Raw genomic sequence first — 25,225 nt, 5'->3', positions numbered from 1 at the left:
ATGCCCTGGGTTCGAGTCCTATCCGGGACGTCATGGCCAAGAAAAGTGAGTTCAACGCAGCCAAATAGGTTGCGTATCAGCCTGTAAATCCTTTCAGTATGCCTTTGGCAGGTGGTAGGAGTTGGAGAGTCTCCTGATCAGACAGATCTGTGCGGTAGCTGTAGCCTCCCCACATTAAAAGATTCCACTTGCGGGTTCTTGCCATGGGCTTCACTCTGTGGCAAGTGCCCTCTTTGCTTCGAGGAACTGCCAGAAGACGCCATATTGAGAGTTGCTTTTGAGAGAAGTTGGAGGTTCAGTATGGGAAAATGCTGTTGCCAAGCAAGTCGGGCTCAAGCTGAGACCCACAGCCAATGGGCACCCTTCACCCAGGTTTCTGCTGCCAGGGTGCCACCAGTACCTATCAGGAAGGCTTGTATTTTGCATCACTTCTGATGGCAACTCTTAGAACGCACACATAAAAAAGGTGAAGTCCTGGGTACCACCTGTGGGCAGAGTTTTACTTCCTCTACATTGTCAGATGCCAGCGATGGCAGTGCCACGTGGGTGTCACAGACAGTAACTGAGCAAGGTTTAAAAATTGCCTTTCACCTGCCTGAAAGTTGCTGATTTGGGGATGGGGGAGGGGTCCTCTGCCTAAGAAAATGACCAGGACTCCTGGAATGCAGAATTCACATCACAAACAGGGGCAGGTGAGAAACAGCAAGAGTTAAATGTTATTTATGGGTTTGTATTGATGTATGAGAAGCCTACACGGCAATGTAGGTTGAGCCTGCGACACATTCATAGGCTATTCCAATGTTCGCTCAGCCAGCATTGCACCTTGCACCCTCTGTAAATTGAAGCTATCCAAAACACTGCTGTCTATGTTCTAACTCACACCAAGAACGGGATTTTCCATGCCCACTGGCGTCGGGGGTGGCCAAAAATCGGTTTCACGATGGCGTGAAACCAGCTTGTAATCGTCTGCTCCGCCCATCAATGATGGGCCGCGTTTCCCACCATCAGATGTTGGGATCCTCATTGTAATACGTCTGCATATCATTATTAGGCCAACCCGCCAGGCTCATCCACACCACCCCCACCCCCCCCCACTGGATCATCCACCCACGTCAACGGGAAAACACACCGACGTTTTTCACAACAGCATACATAAGGCGTGCACCTGGTGAGCTGCACTTCACTCGGGACTTTGAGCTTTGTTTGCCTACCTTGCTTCGGGCAGCACTCACAGTCATCAGTGCCAGGCTTCACAGGCAGCACCACATCACTTTGAGGGGGGCTCACGGGCAGGTCTCTACCTACCAGACCAGTGTAAGGCAGGGGTGGCTTTTCAATGGCTGCAGGGCTAGGGCTTGCTTGGGGAGAAGTGGCCTCAGGCAAGGGAAGAGGCTGCAGGGTGAGGGTTGTACTGGGGAAAGAGGGTATCCAAGGGTGTGTGCGGGGGGGACACGTTGATCTGTACAAGTGGCCTCAGGATGGTGAGGGATGAGGAGGCAGTCTCCAGAGGAGATGAGGCCGGATGGAGATGTGAGAGTGTGTGTGAGAGAGTGAGTGGTGATGTCCCTTGAGCTGGCAGTGAGTGAGATGCCAGTGTGTGATGGGCTTGTGAGTGTGTGAGTTTAGAGTGATGAGATGGTTGCCTTACCCCGGCTGCACGGATGAGATCATTCACCCTCTATCTGCACTGGATGGCCAACCTCTTCTGTGCAGCATTGGCACTGACCACCTCTGCCATTGCCTACCAAGCCGGAGGGGTAATGTAGCTGCCCTTCCTGCAGCCAGAGTGGGGGGTAGAGAACATCACAGCGGCCTCCACGGTGTCCAAAAGGTGCTTGAGGGCTGCAGTCTTCTTGCCTTTCGGGACCATGTCTTCTTGGCTGCAGTCCTGGGCTGGAAGCTCTGAGTGCGGCTGCATTTTTAAGTGTGGTGCCTGGGTTGATGAAGTGGTGAGGTGATGGTGTGGCAGGGAAATCAGAGCCCACCCACCATGGAAACAGCGTGTATCCCGGGAATGCATAAATAATGTGACGGGAGTGGGAGGATACGGTGTGAAAAGTCGCCATTGCAGCCGGTGAGTAAAGCGTTGTTTCTCCCTCACTATCGCACTTAGTGCAAATCTGGGACGATTCCACCCCAAGTGTCATTCACCTGTCACCCGCTGCACTCTCTGACCTGCACTGGATCCCGGACTGGAAATGCCTCAATTTAAAAATTCTCATCCCCGTTTTGAAATCTCGCCAAGGGCTCACCCTCCCGATCTTAGTAATCTCCTCCAGCTCAGACTCAGGGTCACTGCGCTCCTCTACTTCTGGCTGCTCCGCGCATCCCCAATCTCCAATGCTCCACCGTTGACGGCTGAGCCTGCAACTGCCTGCAGCCCCAAGCTCTAAAATCATCTCCTTAAACGTCTCTGCCTCTCTTCCCTCCTTTAAGACACTCCTTAAAACCGACCTCTTTGAGCATTTGGCCGCCTGTCCCTAATACCTCATGTGGCTTGGTGCCCAACTTTGCCTGATAAGAGCTCGCGATGCTCTTAAGAATGGTTTGCGACATCGAAGGTGCAATATAAATGCATGCGGTTGTTGTTCTACTTCACCAATTTGAGGATTGGACCACCCACGCTCCATCAGATAGAATATGGAGCAGATCATCGGGAGCTAGGCGCAAGGGAGAGTGACCAAACTAGTGACGGAAAAGGTTATAGGAAGCAGTTGATAGGAGCAGAGGAGGCGTGGGCACATCTTACAAATTTGGCAAGAATTGTGTGGTACAGTTTCAAATCTGTAGTCATTTATTTGGTGGGAGGTGCTTGTTTTCACACTGTGAACAATGGAAGACCTATATAGTAAACATCTGGTTCTGATGACCAAGTCCCAAAGGCTGACACATTTCTGAACCATTTGCTTATGCCCAGTTCTCAAAGCCAGTGGGAAAGTTTCTTGAAGATTGAAATCTCGCACTGCAGTTCATCGGCACATTGCACGATGGGAGGAATTGCTGGATCCATCGATCCCTACACACAATTCATTGCCAACTGCAGTGAGGGGCAAGGGGGTCAATGAGATGGGGTAGGGGTGTTGGGGGAGAAAGAGAAGGGGTGGTGTCAGTCAGAGGGAGGGTCAGAGAGTGAGAAGGGGGAAGGGGCAGCGAAGGGGAGTGGCATCGATGGAGATCAGGGAGGGAGGGTGGGTCTGAGAGGGAGATAGGGGTGTCAGGAAGAGAGGTGGGAGGGTGGGATCTGGGAGAGAGGGGTGGGTGCAGTGAGGGGGAAGGGTAGTGAGGGTGGGCCAGTGCAGTGACCCAGAGGACAATGGAGGCTGGGTCATTGAGTATATTCAAGGCTGAGTTAGACAGATTTTGGTCTACAAGGGAGTTGAGGGTTAGGGGGTACAGTATGCAGGCAGAAAAATGAAGTTAAGGCCACAATCAGATCAGCCATGATTTTATTGAATGGCAGAGCAGGCTCGAGGGGCTGAATGGCCTCCTCCTGCTCCTAATTCCTGTTAACTTGTATTCTAATCTCCAATGGGCACCCACCGGAGGAAGAGTGCAAATGACATAGAAATCATAGAAGAAACAGGTCATGTTGGTGTCTGTCCTCCTCCTCCAACAACAACTTACATTTCTATAGCACCTTTAACATAATGAAACGTCCCAAAGTGCTTCCCAGGAGCATTATAACACAAAGTTTAACACCGAGCCGCATAAGGAGATATTAGTCAGATGACCAAAAGCTTGGTCAAAGAGGCAGGCTTTAAGGAATGCCTTAAAGGAGACGAGCAAGGGAGAGGCGGAGGAGAGGTGCAGAGAAGGAATTCCAGAGCTTGGGGCCGAGGCAACTGAAGGTACGACCACCAATGGTGGAGTGATTAAAACTGGGCATGTTCAAGAGGCCAGAATTGGAGGAGCGCAGAGATCTCTGAGGGTTCTGGGGATGGAGGAGACTACAGAGATGGGGAAAGGTAAGACCTGGGAGGGATTTAATTATAGGAATTTTAAAATCCCGTCGTTGCTTCACTGGGAGCCAATGTAGGTCAGTGAACACAGGAGGTGATAAGGGAATGGGACTTGGCACGAGTTAGGACATGGGCAGCAGAGATCTCAAGTTTACGGAGGGTAGAATGTGGGAGGCCAGCCAGAAGTGTATTAGAATAGTCAAGTCTAGAGGTAACAAAGGCATGAATGAGGCAGGGATGAATTCAGGAGGTGGACATGGGCAGTCTCAGTGATGGCTCAAAAATGAGGTCAGAAGCTCATCTCGGGGTCAAATGTGACACCAAGGTCGCGAGCAGACTGGCTTAATCTCAGACTGTTGCCAGGGAGAGGGATGGAGTCGGTAACTTGGGAACGTAAGTTTGGAGTAGGGAGCAAAAACAAAGGCTTCAGCCTTCCCTGTATTTAATTGCACACCAGCAGTAGTCCTAATTCCAGGTACCCGTCCTGTTCCCGTATCTCTTTATTCCCTTTCCTTTCAACCACCTCTCTGACCACTCAAACTGTGACATGACCTTTGCCTCAGTCACTAATGTCGATCGTGCAAAGCACTGCCTCACAAACCTCTGTTGAAAAAAAATCCTCCTGCGATTCTGAACAGCTCGCATGTAACTCCGAGCAAACAGATTCCAGGTTGGCACCGCCGAAGGCCCAGAATCTGGTCGCTCTGTTCTGGTGGAATGGCGCGTTCCAAGGGGACTGGAGGCTTTGGAGAATAGGCAGAAATGAACGTGCGACAATGCCACAACAGGTTCTGCATCCTGCAATTTGCAACTTGAATGTGACTGTCAGGTGTCTTAGACCCCAAGGGAACGAATCCAATGATAATGAAACTGGAAAGGATAGCCTGATTGTTGGAATTTTTCACCTTTGTTTTGGGAAAATACAGAAACGAAACTGCCAATGGTAGGAAATGGTGGAATTAATGAGGGAAATAAGCCCTGATCATGAGATTCCCAATGTATAGACTTCACAGTGAGGAGATTGTTTGTTTGGTCGCTGTGTAGTAGAGAAGGCATGTGTCTGTCTGCAGGCTTCTTATGAATGGAATCAACTATTTACAGTTTGCTTAGCTAAACCTGATCCCAACTTCGAGGATGACTTCGCTGACATAGTTCATGGTTTCCTCTGGAACTGTCCCTATCCTTGTCAAAGCCACTGTCATCACTTCCCTTTCTCAAAAAAAAATCAGCCCTTTTGACCCTTCTGCCCTTCCAAGCTACTGGCCCATCTTCAACTTTTCTTTCCTCTCCAAAGTCCTTGAAATTGTTGTCACCTCCCTAATTTGTGCCCTTTTCCCCCCCATGACTGCATGTTTGAGCCTCTCCAATCATATGTTTGCTCCTCCAACAGCACCAAAACGGCCCAAACTAAAGTGACGATAGAAATCCTCTGTTAACTGTGGTCCATGGTTCACTATCTTCCTCCCTGTCATCCTCCTTGGCCTCTCTGCAGCCTTTGACATGGTCCACCATGTCATCTCTCTCCAATGCCTCTACTCCATTGTTCAGTTTGGTGGGACGACCCTTGTTTGGTCCCACTCTTACCAATCCAATTGTAGTAAGAGCATCTCTACCAATTGCTTCTCTTCCAACTTCTGGCTCCCAACCTCTTTCTCATCTACATCTCGCCCTAGGGTGACATCCGCAGACATGGCGTCACTTCCACATATTCACTGATAACACCCAGCACTACCTCTTTGCCACCACTCCCTTGAACGCACTACGCCCTCTCTGGTGTCAAACTGTTTGTCTGACATCCAGTCTTGAAAGAGCTGGAATTTCCTTCATCTTAACATTTTGAAGACCAAAGCTACAATCTTTGGTCCATATTATCTAATCCCATTAACATATCCCTCTGTACCTTTCCCCTGAATGCATCTATGTTATTCATCTCAACTACTCCATGTGGTAGCGAGTTCCACATTCTCACCACTTGCTGGGTAAAGAAGTTTCTCCTGAATTCCCTATTGGATTTATTAGTGACTAGCTTATATTGATAACCCCTAGTTTTGGGCTTCCCTACATTTGGGAACATCTTATCTTCATCTACCCTATCAAACCCTGTTGACCTCCATCAGTCTTCTCCTTTCTAGAGAAGAGGTAATTCATCTGACTGCTGCTTGTAAGATCTAGCAGTGTCCAAAACAGCTACCTTAGCAACAACAGCACTTCAAAAGTGATTCATTGTGTGTCAAGCATTTGGAGACCTTTCTGAGGGGGCCTGATAAGATGCCATGAAAATGCAAGTCTTCATATTGATTGGCTCCAAATTCAATGGGTCTCAACCAAATTCTTATTGTATGTAGGGTTGCAAATACCAACACACGAGTTAGCAACAGTCGGTCATTTGTGACCCCTTGAGCCACCAGGATTGCCCCGGCGTCTCCTGGGATGAAGGATTGATCTCCAGGACGCTGCTGGGAGCGGCCCATTGGATTAATGGTTATCGGAGGGAGAAAAAAGAGGTTATCTGAAAAGAATCTGCTCCTGCATTTGCATATTCACCATTGTACAAAGCTCAAACGCTTCAAATAAATCAGGTCACAAAATGTCTATTCGCTTTCTGATTGGCTGTGGGAAGGTGGGACACTGAGGATTGGCATGTTGGACAACCAATAGCAGGAGTGTGGGCGGTGGGGCTTTTGGAGACATGGCATCTCCAAGGAATATGTCCCAGTAGAGTTGAAAACTATAATTGAGTGCGAGTGCACAGAACAAAACAACCTGAAAATCAACACAAGTGATATTCTTGTTCAAAGAGGCACCTTGAAGGACAACAGCAGGTATTAGACTGGAGCAATCAGGGGCTCCTTCACTGAGGTCAGGACTAAGCACATTCCTTGGCTAATGTACAGGGACCTTTATTCTCCATTCAGGTGTTACTAGACTTGGTTGAGAAGTGTTGGACATCCCTCATTGTGATGGCATAACGTTGACCACAACATTTCTGATATCCAACCAACTACCTGACCATCTCCTCCAGGAAATATCAGCAGAAGCAGCCTTTTGGTTCGATGGATGCAAACTGGGTGGCAAACTGTGCCATATTTTAAGGGATTGTCCCTTAGTTTGACTGCTTGTCCCATGTCCCTTATTTCTAGGACAGCCTGTGGGAGACTGGTCCTGGGAGCCTCCAGGATGAGTCTGAGTGATTCGAGCAGGACTGCAAGTGAGTTGGCCAGCAGAGACACAATAATGTTGTGACTCAACAAGATAAGTTGTAAGTTTTCATTGATTTAACCACTTGCCATTATGGTCTCAAAACCTCCCCCGCCACTCCCTGTACCACCACCACCACCATGGTCCCACAGTTGAACTGTCCCTTGTTTTATTTCATAAGATTTGATCACCCTGGATACCAACTCCTTGATTTTAACACCCCAACTCGTGTCCGTTCCCAGACTGTGTATAAGAGCAGGCTGTTCAGCTAGTTTCTTGTGACACAGTGCAACAACAAATTTGCATCTATATAGTACCCCAAGGCACTTTATGGAAGCAATTACCAGACAACATTAGGCACTGAGGCACATAAGGAGATATTAGGATAGGTGACCAATAGTTTTGACAAACCACTAGATTTTAAGCTGTGTCTTAAAAGAGGAGAGAGAAAAATTGAGGCGCAGAGGGGTTTAGGGAGGGAATTCCAGAGCTTAGATCCCAGGCAGCTGAAGGCACGGCTGCCAATGGCAGAGCACCGAAAATCAGAGGTGCTCAAGAGGCCGGAATTGGAAGAGTGCTGATATGACGGAGGGTTGCAGGGCTGGAGGAGATTACAGAGATAGGGAGGGGTGAGGAGGCGATTACGGGGGACCTGAAATCAAGGATGAGAATTTTAAAACAGTGATATTGTCAGGCCAGAAGCCAGCGTGGGTCAATGGGCATTTGGAGAGATGGCTGGTCGGGTCTTGGTGTGAGTTTGGACTTGGGCAGCAGAGTTTTGGACTAGCTCAAATTTACAGAGCTGTCACGAATTGAACCCTCAGAGGAAAGTCTTCATTGGATTCTCCCTCCACTAAGTCACACAATTTTAAAGCAGATTGGTAGGGCCCAGGCCAGACAGAGGTGGGGGTGGGGAAAGAGGGCGGTGTCCTGTTGCATACCCACAAACCCCAGAGCAAGGCAAAAGGTCAGCCAAGCCCCCTTGACGGACAACCCCTGGTAATGGGACCAAGGTTCTGGCTTACACTGCTCTCTGCAGCCAAGGAACTCCCACAGGCTGTACATCCCTGGGTGATCCATGTGTGGAGGGAACAGATGTCAATGAAGTGAGCCGAAATGCTGCCAAGGTCACCATCAGCATCTGTGGCTGCCCAGCAACAATAAAGCCTATGCAATAAAAATATATTGGACTGACCTCGGGGTTATACGCTGGGCTGTCTCAAATTAAAGTAGTGCCTCCTGTTTACACACTTGCTGTGTTTGTGTTACAGCTTTTTCCGCAGAACCCGTACTGAGCACTGTGTTTGTCAAGGTGAGGGAGGCGACTGGAATGTTTTTTTGATAATGTCAGCAACAAAGTGCTCTCAGGTACGGAATCAGCTAGCGGCAGCTTAAACCTTGCTTTGCGCAGCCCCCAATTCTGTACTTTCACTTGTTGATTCAAAGCAAGCAGCCCTTACCCTCCCCGACGTAACGTCCCGCAGCAGCTACCTTGGGGCCTCTTACTTGAAAACCGCTGGCCCCTTTTGCTTGAATCTTGGTAAATGACAACCTGTGAATCAACTCCCAGTACTGATGTTACCACAGCCAGTCGGAATTGCAGGACCATGAGAAATCGGGTCTGCAATTTGAACAACAGGATATGGGATCCCATTTAACAATGTTAACGCAGAAACCCTTGCGCACTGACATTTTACAGTTGGAACTGCTTTGTGTTAAATGTTGGAGGGGGAGGCCTTCAGAGAACTGGGCCCTGCAGTGGGGTAGGCATTGACCTTTCACCCTTCACCTCTGGGACTTGGGTTCAAATCTAGTCCCAATTAATGGGATAAGAGTGTCGACTATCTGCTGACTGAAAGGGCCCTATGTTAAAAGGGTAGGGTAGGGGGCTGCTCTTGTGCGGCATGCCGTGGGAAGTTCGAGCTTTCTTCTGTGCTGGACCTGACCTGAGTGCTTGATGCTGACACTGGGTGTCTGAAATGGGATCCATTCCATTTCCCAGCCTGGACATCCATCAATCAGCTGCAAGTTCCGACTCCGATCCTGGGGGTGAACTATCTCTGTTTAACACTCAGCGCAAACTCATCTGCTGGTAAAACTTGTACCATTTCTGGTCTCCTTCCCGAGCTCAGTCTACTTCATAAAAATGATTTCCGATAACATATCCCTGTGCAGCCTGTATACTTAACAAGGCTAGCAATAAGCGCTTGCATTTATATAGCACCTTTCACAACCTCAGGACATCCCAGAGGACAGTGCAGCCAATGAAGTACTTTTCAAAGTATAGTCACTGTCGTGCTTGATTATCAGCCTGTAAATCCTCCCAATACAGGCAGGTGGTAAGACTGGGAGAGTTTCCTGGTCAGCCATACTGCACAAGGCAATGGCAAACCACAGCAGTACTTTGCCCAGAATAATAATGGGCAAATCCAATGGACGTCCATGGTTGCCAACATCCTCGTAGGGCTTGGCACCTGAAGGAGGAGTCATCACTGTGGTAATGTAGGAAACGTGGCCATCAATATACACAGCAAACTGCCACACACAGCAATGACCAGCTAATGCCTCTGCCACGTTGCGTTGAGGTCAGGGCGTGAGGGAGAACTCCCCAGCTCTTCTTTTTATAAATAGTGGCCGCGGGGGTCTGTGCCACTTGAGGGGCAGGTTTAACGTCTCATTCGAGAGGCAGCACCTCCGACAGTGCTGCACTTTGCTCAGTACTGCGCTGGGGAGTGTCAGTCTAGATTAGGTGCTGAGGTCCCAGGAGTGGGACTATGAACCCACAGCCTTCTGATACCTAAGCAATTGTACTGCCAGCTGATGCACACATGGAATATAACAACGGAGAACAGAGGAAATAATAAGCATTAAACAAGAAAAAAAACGGCAACAACTGACAGAATATCACATGTACTTGGGTCAATTTAACAAATGTCACTGGCCAAATTCTCTCTCTCCGTTTTGCTGCAGCAGTTTTAAGACACACAAGGGCAAACAAAAGCTAGATATTACCCTGACATCCCAGCCGTTCCAGTAAAAGCTTTCAGCAGAACAGCACCTATCCCAGAATCTACTAATCAATATTCCTTTTGAATGTTAGAAACATGGCAAAAAAAAAAAACACATTTTAAAAAACTACGAACATGTCTTACTTCAAATCCAGGCAAAATCCCTTAGAAAAGCAACTGACTATGAAGCAAAGTGAGGTTATCTGAGATTGAGCAGCACTGAGGTAACATTTTCAACCGACCAGCGCTGAATTGAAACTGCGAGTGGAAGCTAATTGTGAAGGGACTCTGCTGTAATATCACTGGCAATTGTTCCATACTCGCTTTCCCAGGGGATGGTAAAATTAAGTGACTAATTAGGAGTTTTCTTTTAAGGGCTCCTGCTGGAAAGTTTTCAGTGAACCAAATTCCCACCATTTAGAGATCTGCTTGTGGTGACACTATTTTGATCAAGAGCATGCCAATCACAGCCCAATGACATGGTTCATAGTGAGGTACTGGCATCTGCTGCATAACCCTATGGATGCCATTTTTACACCATCCACTCGTGGCACTAATGCGCTTCACTGAGATGCCACTCTACCGCTACACCATTCGCAGCACTAATGTGCCAGACCAATACGCCATTTGTGGCACTAATGTGCCATACCAATACGCCATTTGTGGCACTAATGTGCCATACCAATATGCCATTCACAGTACTAATGTGCCATACCAATACGCCATTTGTGGCACTAATGTGCCATACCAATATGCCATTCACAGTACTAATGTGCCATACCAATACGCCATTTGTGGCACTAATGTGCCATACCAATATGCCATTCACAATACTAATGTGCCATACCAATATGCCATTCACAATACTAATGTGCCATACCAATATGCCATTCACAATACTAATGTGCCATACCAATATGTCATTCACAATACTAATGTGCCATACCAATACGCCATTTGTGGCACTAATGTGCCATACCAATATGCCATTTGTGGTACTAATGTGCCATACCAATACGCCATTTGTGGCACTAATGTGCCATACCAATATGCCATTCACAGTACTAATGTGCCATACCAATACGCCATTTGTGGCACTAACGTGCCATACCAATATGCCATTCACAGTACTAATGTGCCATACCAATACGCCATTTGTGGCACTAATGTGCCATACCAATATGCCATTCACAATACTAATGTGCCATACCAATATGCCATTCACAATACTAATGTGCCATACCAATATGCCATTCACAATACTAATGTGCCATACCAATACGCCATTTGTGGCACTAACGTGCCATACCAATATGCCATTTTTGGTACTAACGTGCCATACCAATATGCCATTTGTGGTACTAACGTGCCATACCAATATGCCATTTGTGGTACTAATGTGCCATACCAATACGCCATTTGTGGCACTAATGTGCCATACCAATATGCCATTTGTAACACTAATGTGCCATACCAATAAGTTACTCATGGCACCAACATGCCACAGCAATAAGCTACTCGTGGCACTAATGCACCATATCAATATGCTACGTGTGGCACTGCCATGCCATACCAATACACCATGTGTGGTACCAATGCGCCATATCAATACGCCATTCATAGCAACTACATGACAAGGCAGTAACATGACATTTGCAGTACCACAGACAAAGTTTGCATTAGAAAACATGATGGTGCCACTTTGTTATGACATTGTGTAGTGCTGTGCCCAAAACATTGCCCAGCTCCTGCCAGAAGCTGCAATTATCCCCGAGCTTGGGCAGGTCCTCCCTTCAACCAAAGGGCAAAGACCACCCCTTGATACTCCACCTGCAAAGCTAAACCAATTATTGACTTATCAATCATGTTTGTACAGGATGTCCCAGTTAAGCTTGTTTATAATGGGTCACTGCCCAAGGACATCTGGCAGACCCTACAAAGTGCAGGTCACAAAGTGAAGATTGTACACGCTGTGGGGGAGCAGCGGAAAGAGCCCACACGACAAACCCAGCTTGCGTTGGGGTTGGGTTTGGGGAGGGGGAGGGGCTTTTATTCCAACTCTTTCAAGGTTGCAGGAAAGCTTTAACGGAAGAGACCCTGGGGAGGATTCCCTCCAAGCTTCCTCGCAGTGACAAATCCCTCCGTAAATTGACCACGAAACACGATGTCTAAAATATCCATCTGTAAAATGAACCAGAGACACAACACCGCCAGCTTAAAGGCAGCCGGGCGGAACATAACATCACCAACAAGGACACGAAACTAAAAGAGAGAGAAAATACAGAGGAAGCCAGTGTTAACCTACCTGTTTCGTTGATGGGATTCTTACAGGGATGTTTGAAAAGATCATGTTGGCTTATCAGATCAGGTTACAGTCCCCGTCCCCCCCCCCAACCTTCTCCCTCTAGAACAGCAATAGTTCCTGTACTGGGAGAAATGCCCTCAACAGTAAAAGGCACCTTGAGTAAAATCAGAACTGTGAATATTCTTTTATTGTTTTTAGGGGGAGGGGAGCGAGAGGGGGCTCTGGGGAAATGAGGACTTCACTTGGCCAGCTGATGGTTCTTCCCAGATCTGATTCCCAAACCAAGTGAAACACAGAGGGAGGGAGGGGAAAAAAAGTCCCCGAGGCTCCTCCCGCCTTTCAGATTTGCCACATTACTTGCAGTTCTCTTCAATTTCCTTGCAATTTCAGGCTCTGCCCATCAAGGCTCAACCACTCCTAGCACAGCAAGGGGAGGAACATCGTCTGGCAATTGTAACATCTTCCAAAACATGTCGAGAGAAGCGGTTCCTGTCACATCCCTCGCCTGAGCTTTAACACTAAAAAGAACCCTGTACTGCAATGGGGTGGCAGTATATCAGAGCAGACTGGGGAGAAATATCTCTTCCATCTTCCTGTAGCAACCACCGCCTCCCCCCCCCCCCCCCCCCCCCACCCCCCCGCACCGAAAACTGTAATCAATTGTCTCTGCTTATGCATGCCAGAAATTCCTTGGGATTAAATCTGTGAAGCAGACATTCTGCCAAAAAGCACAACACCCGTGGAAGCTCCAAGTTTCCAGCGCTGACTGGGTGAGTTTTCACCAGCAGACAACCCGCCCCCTTCCGCCACCAGTTCCTCGGCTGTTCAGCTGGTATTTTCCTGCTAGAGAAGGGGTTACCTTCTTCCTGAGTGTCCTTGGTCACTCCAGCTTCTCCCCACCTGAAAACACAGCATCCCCTCAACACCCCCAAATACAAACCGAAACACCCCCCCCCCACACGCACACAGCACCCCTCCCACACGCACCCTCACACAGTCCCCCTCACCCCCCATATACACCCTCACACAGCCCCCCTCAACTCCCACACACACCTCACACACACAACCTCACACACAGCACCCCCCCACACACACCCTCACACAGCCCCCCTCACCTCCCACACACCCTCACACACAGCACCCCTCCCACACACACCCTCACACACACAACCTCACACACAGCACCCCCCCACACACACCCTCACACAGCCCCCCTCACCTCCCACACACCCTCACACACAGCACCCCTCCCACACACACCCTCACACACACAACCTCACACACAGCACCCCCCCACACACACCCTCACACAGCCCCCCTCACCCCCCCATATACACCCTCACACAGCCCCCCTCAACCCCCACACACACCCTCACACACACAACCTCACACACAGCACCCCCCCACACACACCCTCACACAGCCCCCTCAACCCCCCCATATACACCCTCACACAGCCCCCCTCAACTCCCACACACACCCTCACACACACAACCTCACACACAGCACCCCCCCACACACACCCTCACACAGTCCCCCTCAACCCCCCCATATACACCCTCACACAGCCCCCCTCAACTCCCACACACACCCTCACACACACAACCTCACACACAGCACCCCCCCACACACACCCTCACACAGCCCCCCTCAACCCCCCCATATACACCCTCACACAGCCCCCCTCAACTCCCACACACACCCTCACACACACAACCTCACACACAGCACCCCCCCACACACACCCTCACACAGCCCCCCTCACCTCCACACACCCTCACACACAGCACCCCTCCCACACACACCCTCACACAGTCCCCCTCACCCCCCCATATACACCCTCACAGCCCCCCAAAACCCCCACACACACAACCTCACACACAGCACCCCCCATATACACCCTCACACAGCCCCCCTCACCCCCCCATATACACCCTCACACAGCCCCCCACACACACACCCTCACACACAGCACCCCCCCACACACACCCTCACACAGTCCCCCTCACCCCCCATATACACCCTCACACAGCCCCCCACACACACACCCTCACACACAGCACCCCCCCACACACACCCTCACACAGTCCCCCTCACCCCCCATATACACCCTCACAGCCCCCCTCAACTCCCACACACACCCTCACACACACAACCTCACACACAGCACCCCCCCACACACACCCTCACACAGCCCCCCCTCACCCCCCCCATATACACCCTCACACACAGCACCCCCCCCCACACGCACCCTCACACAGCCCCCCTCACCCCCCCATATACACCCTCACACAGCCCCCCACACACACCCTCACACACAGCACCCCCCCACACACACCCTCACACAGTCCCCCTCACCCCCCATATACACCCTCACAGCCCCCCCTCAACTCCCACACACACCCTCACACACACCCTCACACACAGCACCCCCCCCACACACACCCTCACACAGCCCCCCTCACCCCCATATACACCCTCACACAGCCCCCCTCAACTCCCACACACACCCTCACACACACAACCTCACACACAGCACCCCCCCACACACACCCCTCACACAGCCCCCCTCACCTCCCACACACCCTCACACACAGCACCCCCTCCCACACACACCCTCACACACACAACCTCACACACAGCACCCCCCCACACACACCCTCACACAGCCCCCCTCACCTCCCACACACCCTCACACACAGCACCCCTCCCACACACACCCTCACACACACAACCTCACACACAGCACCCCCCCACACACACCCTCACACAGCCCCCCTCACCTCCCACACACCCTCACACACAGCACCCCTCCCACACACACCCTCACACACACAACCTCACACACAGCACCCCCCCACACACACCCTCACACAGCCCCCCTCACCTCCCACACACCCTCACACACAGCACCCCTCCCACACACACCCTCACACACACAACCTCACACACAGCACCCCCCCACACACACCCTCACACAGCCCCCCTCACCTCCCACACACCCTCACACACAGCACCCCTCCCACACACACCCTCACACAGTCCCCCTCACCCCCCCCATATACACCCTCACAGCCCCCCTCAACTCCCACACACACAACCTCACACACAACCTCACACACAGCACCCCCCCACACACACCCTCACACAGCCCCCCCTCACCCCCCCATATACACCCTCACACAGCCCCCCTCACCCCCCCCACACACACCCTCACACAGCCCCCCCTCACCCCCCCATATACACCCTCACACAGCCCCCCTCACCCCCCCATATACACCCTCACACAGCCCCCCTCACCCCCCCATATACACCCTCACACAGCCCCCCTCACCCCCCCATATACACCCTCACACAGCCCCCCTCACCCCCCCATATACACCCTCACACAGCCCCCCTCACCCCCCCATATACACCCTCACACAGCCCCCCACACACACACCCTCACACACAGCACCCCCCCACACACACCCTCACACAGTCCCCCTCACCCCCCATATACACCCTCACAGCCCCCCTCACACACACCCTCACACACAGCACCCCCCCACACACACCCTCACACAGTCCCCCTCACCCCCCCATATACACCCTCACACAGCCCCCCACACACACACCCTCACACACAGCACCCCCCCACACACACCCTCACACAGTCCCCCTCACCCCCCATATACACCCTCACACACAGCACCCCCCCCCACACGCACCCTCACACAGCCCCCCTCACCCCCCCATATACACCCTCACACAGCCCCCCTCAACCCCCCACACACACCCTCACACACACCCTCACACACAGCCCCCCTCACCCCCCCATATACACCCTCACACAGCCCCCCTCAACCCCCCACACACACCCTCACACACACCCTCACACACAGCCCCCCTCACACACACATATATACCCTCACACAGCCCCCCTCAACCCCCCACACACACCCTCACACACACCCTCACACACAGCCCCCCTCACACACACATATATACCCTCACACAGCCCCCCTCACCCCCCCATATACACCCTCACACAGCCCCCCACACACACACCCTCACACACAGCACCCCCCCACACACACCCTCACACAGTCCCCCTCACCCCCCATATACACCCTCACAGCCCCCCTCACACACACAACCTCACACACAGCACCCCCCCACACACACCCTCACACAGCCCCCCTCACCCCCCCATATACACCCTCACACACAGCACCCCCCCCCCACACGCACCCTCACACAGCCCCCCTCACCCCCCCATATACACCCTCACACAGCCCCCCTCAACCCCCCACACACACCCTCACACACACCCTCACACACAGCCCCCCTCACACACACATATATACCCTCACACAGCCCCCCTCAACCCCCCACGCACACCCTCACACAGCCGCCCTCACCCCCACACATACACACTCACACAGGCCCCCTCACCCCCACACATACACCCACACACACACCACCTCACCCCCACACACAAACCCTCATGCACAGCACCCCTCACCCACACACACAGCCTCACAGACAGCACCCCTCACTCCCACACACCCTCACACACAGCACCACTCACCCCCAAACACACACCCACACACACAGCACCCCTCACACACACCTGCACACACAGCATTTCTAACCCCCCCACACACACCCTCGCAAATAGTACCCCTCACACCCAAACACACAGCACCCCTCACCCCCACAAAATCACCCACATATACAGCATCCCTCACCTCCACACACACCCTCACACACAGCACCCCTCAACCCCCCCACACACACAGCCCCTTCACCCCCACACCCTCACACACACAGCAACCCTCACCCCCCCCCCCACACACACATACACACAGCACCCTCACCTCCACACACACCCTCACACACAGCACCCCTCCCCCCACACACACCCTCACACAGCACCCCTCACCCCCACACAGAGCCTCACACACAGCACCCCTCACCCCACCCCCCACACACACAGCCTCCCTCACCCCACACACACACCTTCACACACAGCACCCCTCACCCCCACACACAGCATCCCTCACCATCACACACACACACACACCCACACACAGCAGCCCTCACCCCCCCAACACATACACACACACCCCTCATCCCCACACACACACCCTCACACGCAGCATCCCTCATACCCACACACCCACCCACACATAGAATCCCTCAACCCCACACAAACACCCACACATAGCATCCCTCAACCCCACACACACACCCTAACACACAGCATCTTCACCCCCCACACACCCTCACACACAGCATCCCTCACACCCACACACACACCCACACATAGAATCCCTCAACCCCATACAAACACCCACACATAGCATCCCTCAACCCCACACACACCCTAACACACAGCATCTTCACCCCCCACACACCCTCACACACAGCATCCCTCACCCCCCCCCCACACACACAGCACCCCTCACCCTCACACACAGCACCCCTCACCCCCCCCCACCTACACACAAATACAGCACCCCTCACCCCCACACACAGCACCCATCACCCTCCCACACACACACACAGCACCCCTCACCCCCAACACACACCCTCACACACAGCAACCCTCACCCCCACACACACACCCTCACGCACAGCACCCCTCACCCCCACACACACCCTCACGCACAGCACCCCTCACCCCCCCACACACACACCATCACGCACAGCACTCCTCACCCCCCCACACACACCATCACACACAGCACCCCTCACCCCACACACACACCCTCACACACAGCACCCCTCACCCACACACAGACCCACACACACAGCGTCTCTCACCCCCACACATACCCTCACACACAGCACCCCTCACCCCCACACACACACCCTCACACACAGCACCCCTCACTCCCCCACACACACACAGCACCCCTCACCCCCCCCCCACACACACACACAGCACCCCTCACCCCCACACACACACCCACACACACAGCACCCCTCACCCCCACAGCACCCCTCACCCCCTCCACACACACACAGCAAACCCTCACCCCCCCCCCACACACACAGCACCCCTCAACCCCCCCCCCACACACATACAACCCCCCCACACACATACAACCCCCCCGCATACACACTCATCCAACCTTCCGCACCACACACCCAACCCACACACACATCCGCCCACACAACTCCCCACATACACACACACACACCCCTCACAGAAACACGCACGCAAGCATACGCACCCAAACAAACACACCCACCCCCCCAAAGCACACGCACCCACGTGCACCCCCAGCCAAATACACACACCCCTCACACACACACACAAGCATACACTCCTCTCACACCTTCACACGCAGCCGTCCCCACAACCACACCCCCACACACCTTCTCCCCACACATATCCACAGCCCACATCCCCATGCAGCCACATAAGCACACACCCTCAGCCTGCAATAAGGAGCTGTGGACAGGGCTATCCCTGCCTGATCCCCAAACAACAGCTCTTGAGCTCAGTCAGGCTCATTCACCCCTGCACTGCTCACTCACAGGTATAACTCAAACGTTCACTGAAATACTGGTGGCTATATCTAGACAGCCCACTGCAAATGCAGCCAGGGCAGGGTTTTATTTTAAGGGAGGTTGAAGCTAACTGCAGACAGGGCCTTTAAAACGAAATCCACACTAGATTTTGTCTGGAAGAGAACCATGGCACGGGAACTAAGGCTTCGAAAATGTTGCCGCGCCGCGAGATTTCTGGATGCCTCTTGCTTTAATCCAGTCATTAATAGTGAAACAGTGAAGAGGTCAGGAAGACTGTAACGCTGGGTAATGGGTCTGTGTCACTGGACATATTCCAGTGAGTGGGAATGTCAATGCTTTGCAAAACTCTGTGGCCAGTTCCCGCCCCCCTCCTCTCCGTGTCTCGATATTTTACAACTGATCTTGCCGCAGTCTTCCTAACTTCCTCCCGGTTTTTTTAAAGGTGACACGCCGCGTGTAGCCTCCCGATCAGCAGCCTTGCCCCCTTTAAATAGGACCGATTGCAGCCTGAAATACAAACGGAAAGTGCTGGAAAAACTCAGCGGGTCTGGCAGCATCTGTGGAGAGAGCAACAGTGAACGTTTCGAGTCCGTATGACCCTTCTTCAGACACACCCATACAAATACTACCACCACCACCCCCAAACACACACACACCTACACACCCAGCCTTCCCCACACACACACATACACACCCACACAACCACCCCTCCCCCCACACACACACCCAACCTTCCCCCCACACACACCCACACACCCAACCTTGCCCCCACACACACCCACACAACCACCCCCCTCCCCCAACACACACCCCCTCCCCACACACACCCCTCACACACCTACACACCCAGCCTTCCCCACACACACATACACACCCAACCTTCCCCACACACACATACACACCCACACAACCAGCCCTCCCACCACCCACACACCCAACCTTCCCCACACACACATACACACCCACACAACCAGCCCTACCCCCACCCACACACCCAACCTTCCCCACACACACATACACACCCACACAACCCCCCCTCCCCCCACAGACACCCCCCTCCCCTACACACACACCCCTCCCCCCACCCACACACCCAACCTTCCCCCCACACACATACACACCCACACAACCCCCTCCCCACACACACACCCTACCTTCCCCACACACACACACCCACACAACCCCCCCTCCCCATACACACATACACACCCACACAAACCCCCTCCCCACACACACCTACACACCCAACCTTCCCCACACACACATACACACCCACACAAACCCCCTCCCCCCACACACACCCCTCACACACCTACATACCCAACCTTCCCCACACACATACACACCCACACAACCACCCCCCTCCCCACACACACACCCTCCCCACACAACCACCCTCTCCCCACACACACATACCCTCCCCACGCACACCTACACACCCAACCTTTTCCACACACACATACACACCCATACAACCCCTCCACACACACACCCCTCACACACCCAACCTTCCCCACACACAAACACACACCCACACAACCCCCCTCTCCAGACACACACCCCTCCACACACATACCCCTCCCCCACACACACCTACACACCCAACCTTCCCCACACACAAACACCCACACAATCCCCCCTCCAAAACACACCCCTCACACACCCCTCCACACACATATCCCTCCCCCACACACCCCTCCCCCCACACACATAGCCTTCCCCACACACACACATACATACACACCCACAACCCCCCCTCCCCCCACCCACCCACACCCCTCCACACACACACACCCAGCCTTCCCCACACACAAACACACACACCCACACAACCCCTCCTCCCCACACACACACACCTTCTGAAGAGTCATACGGACTCGAAACGTTAACTCTGTTTCTCTCTCCACAGATGCTGTCAGACCTGCTGAGTTTTTCCAGCATTTTCTGTTTTTATTTCAGATTCCCAGCATCCGCAGTATTTTGCTTTTACCTATTGCAGCCTGCGCGGATTTAATACCCTAATACCCCCAAAACAAATCTCTCTCCCACCCAACAGACCAACAAGTCAAAAGGAGTTCGCGTTGAATTGGTTTAAGTTAAAGGAAGCTGACTTTGAAATCCATGCGCTAACCCGGTTCCTGAAACCCGCATTTCTCCCTGCCGGCTCTAGAATTTGCCGACGTTGCTTTTCCCTAGCAAGGATACAAGCCGGCTCTACCTCCTCTCCTGAACATTAGACACACACTGTTTCGTACAAATTGGGCAGCAACCTCCTGACTTTGGCTCCAGAGCGCGCCTCAAGGTGTTCAGTGTGAGAGTGCACATCAGCTGCTGCGGCACTCTACCCCCACACACTGTCCATTCATCCCTTTTACCCACTGCTCCCTCATACATAGTACACGACCAACATTTCCCAGCAACGCAACAGGGGTCCAAATGCAAGCAGCCCCCTGCCCACCCCCCCCAAACACCCTAACCTTTTGTCTCTCCCTCACACAGAAACGTGGGCCACGATCTCAGTCCGTCGGAATGCCCTTAAACAAACATTTCAGTGAACACATGCCGGCCGTTTGAAATGCTAATCTTCAATTTCGGGGGCAACATTTGCCGTCACTCACCCCCCCCCCCCCCACCCAAGTACCAGGAGGTGGCGGGAGGTGTAGCTCTCCCGTGAATGGGGTACTTTATAAACCGTTCATACGGCAGCCAACACCCCGTTTGTCTATGCACAGCTTTAGTCCAAAAAAAACAGGTTTTATTCCGGGGGTGAAGCACCTATAATGATGATGGATGGAATGGGAGGAGATGAATGGAGTACAAACTAGTTGGGCCGAATGACCTGTTTCCTGTGCTCTATATTCGATTTATAATGGGCCACCCATTATGGGCCCCCCAACCAAATACACTCAAGATATTTGTCCTCATTTTTCCCACATACTCCTGTAAAATTGATACCAATTAGGGGACTGCCCTCACCCCTTCCGCATCATGACAGCTGTTTCATCATAAGCCCCCTCCCCAAATATAAACTATTGTTCAGGAGCTGAGAACTGAAAATACACTGGGGGTATTTTAGCATTTCCCTGTGCCGATGTTCCAGTTTCACTGGGGAGAGGAAGCGTTTTAAACCATCCCCATCGTGAGCGAAGCCAGACACATTTCGTGCAATTTCACTCGTGTTATTTTATATAATTCCCTCTCCCTTTTAAAACAAAAATATCCAGGTTACTTGTTCTGGGGTTTTATTAAGGCTGTTAACAACTGCCTACACTTTTCGTCTGGGTATCTTTGCCTTTAAGACGTAAAAAAAAAGGAGACTGGAAGTTTTCAAAGCATTTCAAAGTGAAATGACGAAGTTCTTTGCACTGGGTGACTGCAACATCTAAACAAACAAGAGCTTGAATCTCTTCACTAATGACATTTTAACCTCCCCAGCAAGTGGTGTAGAACCTTACGTGAATAGTAACACATAGTCCAGCCGAGGGATCTTCAGGAATGGAGCGGGGGTGGGGGAATGGGAGGGCAATGGACCCTGGGAACTTCACCTTTAACAAGGTAAATGTTCAGCCAATGTTAGCTTTACCCCCTGACATATCTTTACCCAGCGATAGATGTGGTCCGGGCCGGGGCGGGGGGGTGGGGGCCACTTTTAACAGTGAAAGGTCACCAGCAAGTTATCTGCAAAGGTCGAGGAGGGATTCAAGCCATCAAAACCAAGCCAGTTAAAGGGATGAAATACTTAAGAAAATCAAGCGGAAGAGATTTCCGTTACAGATGCCTATGTAAACATTTTAGTCACATCATATATTTTAGACAGTTAACTATTATTGATATTTTTTTCGTCCTGGGGTGTCTAACTTCATTCGCTCTTTTGCAGTCTCTCTCTCTCAAGGCATCTGAATGGACTCCATCTCTCACACTCACACACAGGAACACAACACACCGACACTAAAACACAGGAACACACCTAGACAGACACAGACAGATACAGATACACACACGGACACACAGACACACACAGAAACAGGCACACATACACAGACACACACAAACAGGCACACAGATACACAGACACACGCACACAGACACACGCACAGATACACACAAACACGCACACAGATACAGACACATGTACACACAGACACAGGCACATAGACACAGACACGGGCACAGATACAGGCACACAGGTAGAAACAGAGACACACAGACACACACACAGTCACAGGCACACACATACAAAGCCGAATGTTTCAAGTGTATTTTGCACCCAGGTGACAGAAACGAACCGGAGAGACCAGGTCCCTTTGAGTCAGTGCCACTCAAAATTTAAATCACCCGAGACTGGCGCGTTTCCAAGAAGGCAGGGGCTCGATGGGCCGAATGGCCTCCCCCCCACCCCCCTTGGTGGAGGCAGAAAGCTCGACCCAGCTGCAAAGTCGTCCCCCCCACCCCCGCCCCCCCCTCCACAAGTTGAAAGCAGTGACGTGCGACAAGAGGGAAGCCGCCTCCGTTTTGTTTCAAGGGACCATCCTTCACCCTGAATACGCGCTGGTGCGGCTGAGTGAAGCGAGCGGAGCCCGCCTATTAAAAACAAGGCAAATCGCACCCGCCACAATCCCCACAAGGTGGATGCGTGTGTTATTGCTAGCCCAAAGCATCCCATTTTCCACACTGTCAGAGCTCCGAGTCCGCGGGGGTAGGTCTGAAGAAAGTCACCCAGGATGCAGCAACAGTTAGTGAGGGAGTTAGTCACTGACACCCAATGTGCACCCCCAACATCCCTCTGCGCCTCTCAACCTTATATACCTGCACTTGGGTATCCAGTGAGAGGCGGAGGGGAGCAGAGTCAGCAAACTTCATCCAGCACAGCACAGAACAAGGGAAAAAAAAAAACTGACCAGACCCTCTCATGGGTCTTAGAACATCAAACAGGGATTTTCATACATTTTATTTTTTTTAAAGTGCATGTTAAAAAAAACACTCTTACTTCGAGAAATAATTAAACGATTCTTATCAGAAATGGTAAACATTTCCAAACAGAGCCTTCCCCTCCATCCCAACGCGAGAAATGAGTGCAAGAGAATACTTTCGTTATGACTGTGTGTGTGTGTGTGTGGAACCGGCCAATTCTACTCCCCCCCCCCCCCCCATCACCAAAGGGTTGTTACGATGTTTAAATGTGTCTCAATTTGCTTCGGCTTCATCACACTCCGGTAGTAACACTGGCTTCATCATACAGGCCCTCCAAGATCTGTAAACCACAAGTACTTCTAGTTCATATTTTATATATATATACACACACACACACACATATATATATATATAGAGAGAGAGAGAGAGAGCACAGTGTCAATCTCCCCGGGTCCCAGTCTCAACAACAACAGCCACCTCACTTCGTAACCTCCTCTCTATTTAAGCGAGCATTTTGGATGCCAATATTCAATCACAGCCTGTCCAAGTGAAGCCACACCAGCTCGACTGGACTTAGAGGAGAGGGGTGGGGGGGGGGGGGGCAACTTTCTCCAACTTGCAGATCCCCCCAACAACAACATCGACCACACAAAAATATGGAGCCAAGTCACATTTCCCTTCTAAGAGTGGCAGTCACGCCACACACACACACAAAAAATCCGATCCAAACGGTTTGCAGAGTGCTGAGAGAGAGAGAGAGAAAAGTGCTGAGGCAGGAACATAAACGCCTGAATCCTCAGAGCACACAGTAAATACCCTCCCCTCGCCTCCCCAGTTACACTTCACCACCGCTGCCCCGCAGCAGAGGTCAGGCTCAAGAAGTGGCCTGGCTTTTTTTTTTTACCTTCTTTGATGAACGGTTGGTATAGGGATAAGGGGTAAATCCACCCCGTGGCACCGACAGCAACATTTTCCTTTAATGTCAAATCCAAGCCAAAGGAGGAGGCTGACGTCAGGACGGGAAGTTGGAATGAACTGAACTGGGACTGAGCATTGGCGTTCTCACTACGAGGTCCTAGTGCTAGTTGTTCCCATTTTTCCACCTCCTCCACCACCCCCCCCCTCCCCCCACCCCGGCCATGGGCCAGTCTAATCTCTAATTATTTTTGGTTGGGGGTGGGGAGGGTGTTTTGGAATGTTCCCAACCCTCCAGGATTGGCCTGGAGTCTCCAGGAATTGAAGATCAATCTCCAGGACACTGCTGTGTGCAAACCTGGAGAAATATCATTGGAACATTAAATAGGTCTTTTTGTCGTTAT

The 25,225-nt window shown here is 51.9% G+C and overlaps 1 protein-coding gene across 4 annotated transcripts in view; it reads right to left on the bottom strand.

Annotated features, from left to right (window-relative positions):
* LOC121273355 (RNA-binding motif, single-stranded-interacting protein 2-like) overlaps positions 1–24,923 on the bottom strand; it is a 228,835-nt gene extending 203,912 nt beyond the window's left edge. For 2 of the 4 annotated variants that reach the window (XM_041180531.1, XM_041180534.1), the window contains exon 1: positions 24,811–24,923. In XM_041180531.1, the coding sequence (XP_041036465.1) occupies positions 24,811–24,876 (66 nt within the window). In that variant the 5' untranslated portion in view covers positions 24,877–24,923. Of the gene's footprint in view, positions 1–12,470; positions 12,751–24,810 lie in introns of those variants that run through there. The other 2 variants (XM_041180532.1, XM_041180533.1) reach the window with 2 other exon arrangements.
* Positions 24,924–25,225: the final 302 nt, after the last annotated feature.

This window comes from Carcharodon carcharias, chromosome X (assembly GCF_017639515.1).
Source record: "Carcharodon carcharias isolate sCarCar2 chromosome X, sCarCar2.pri, whole genome shotgun sequence".
Lineage (NCBI taxonomy): Eukaryota > Metazoa > Chordata > Chondrichthyes > Lamniformes > Lamnidae > Carcharodon > Carcharodon carcharias.
This window is presented reverse-complemented; position numbering and strand designations above follow the sequence as displayed.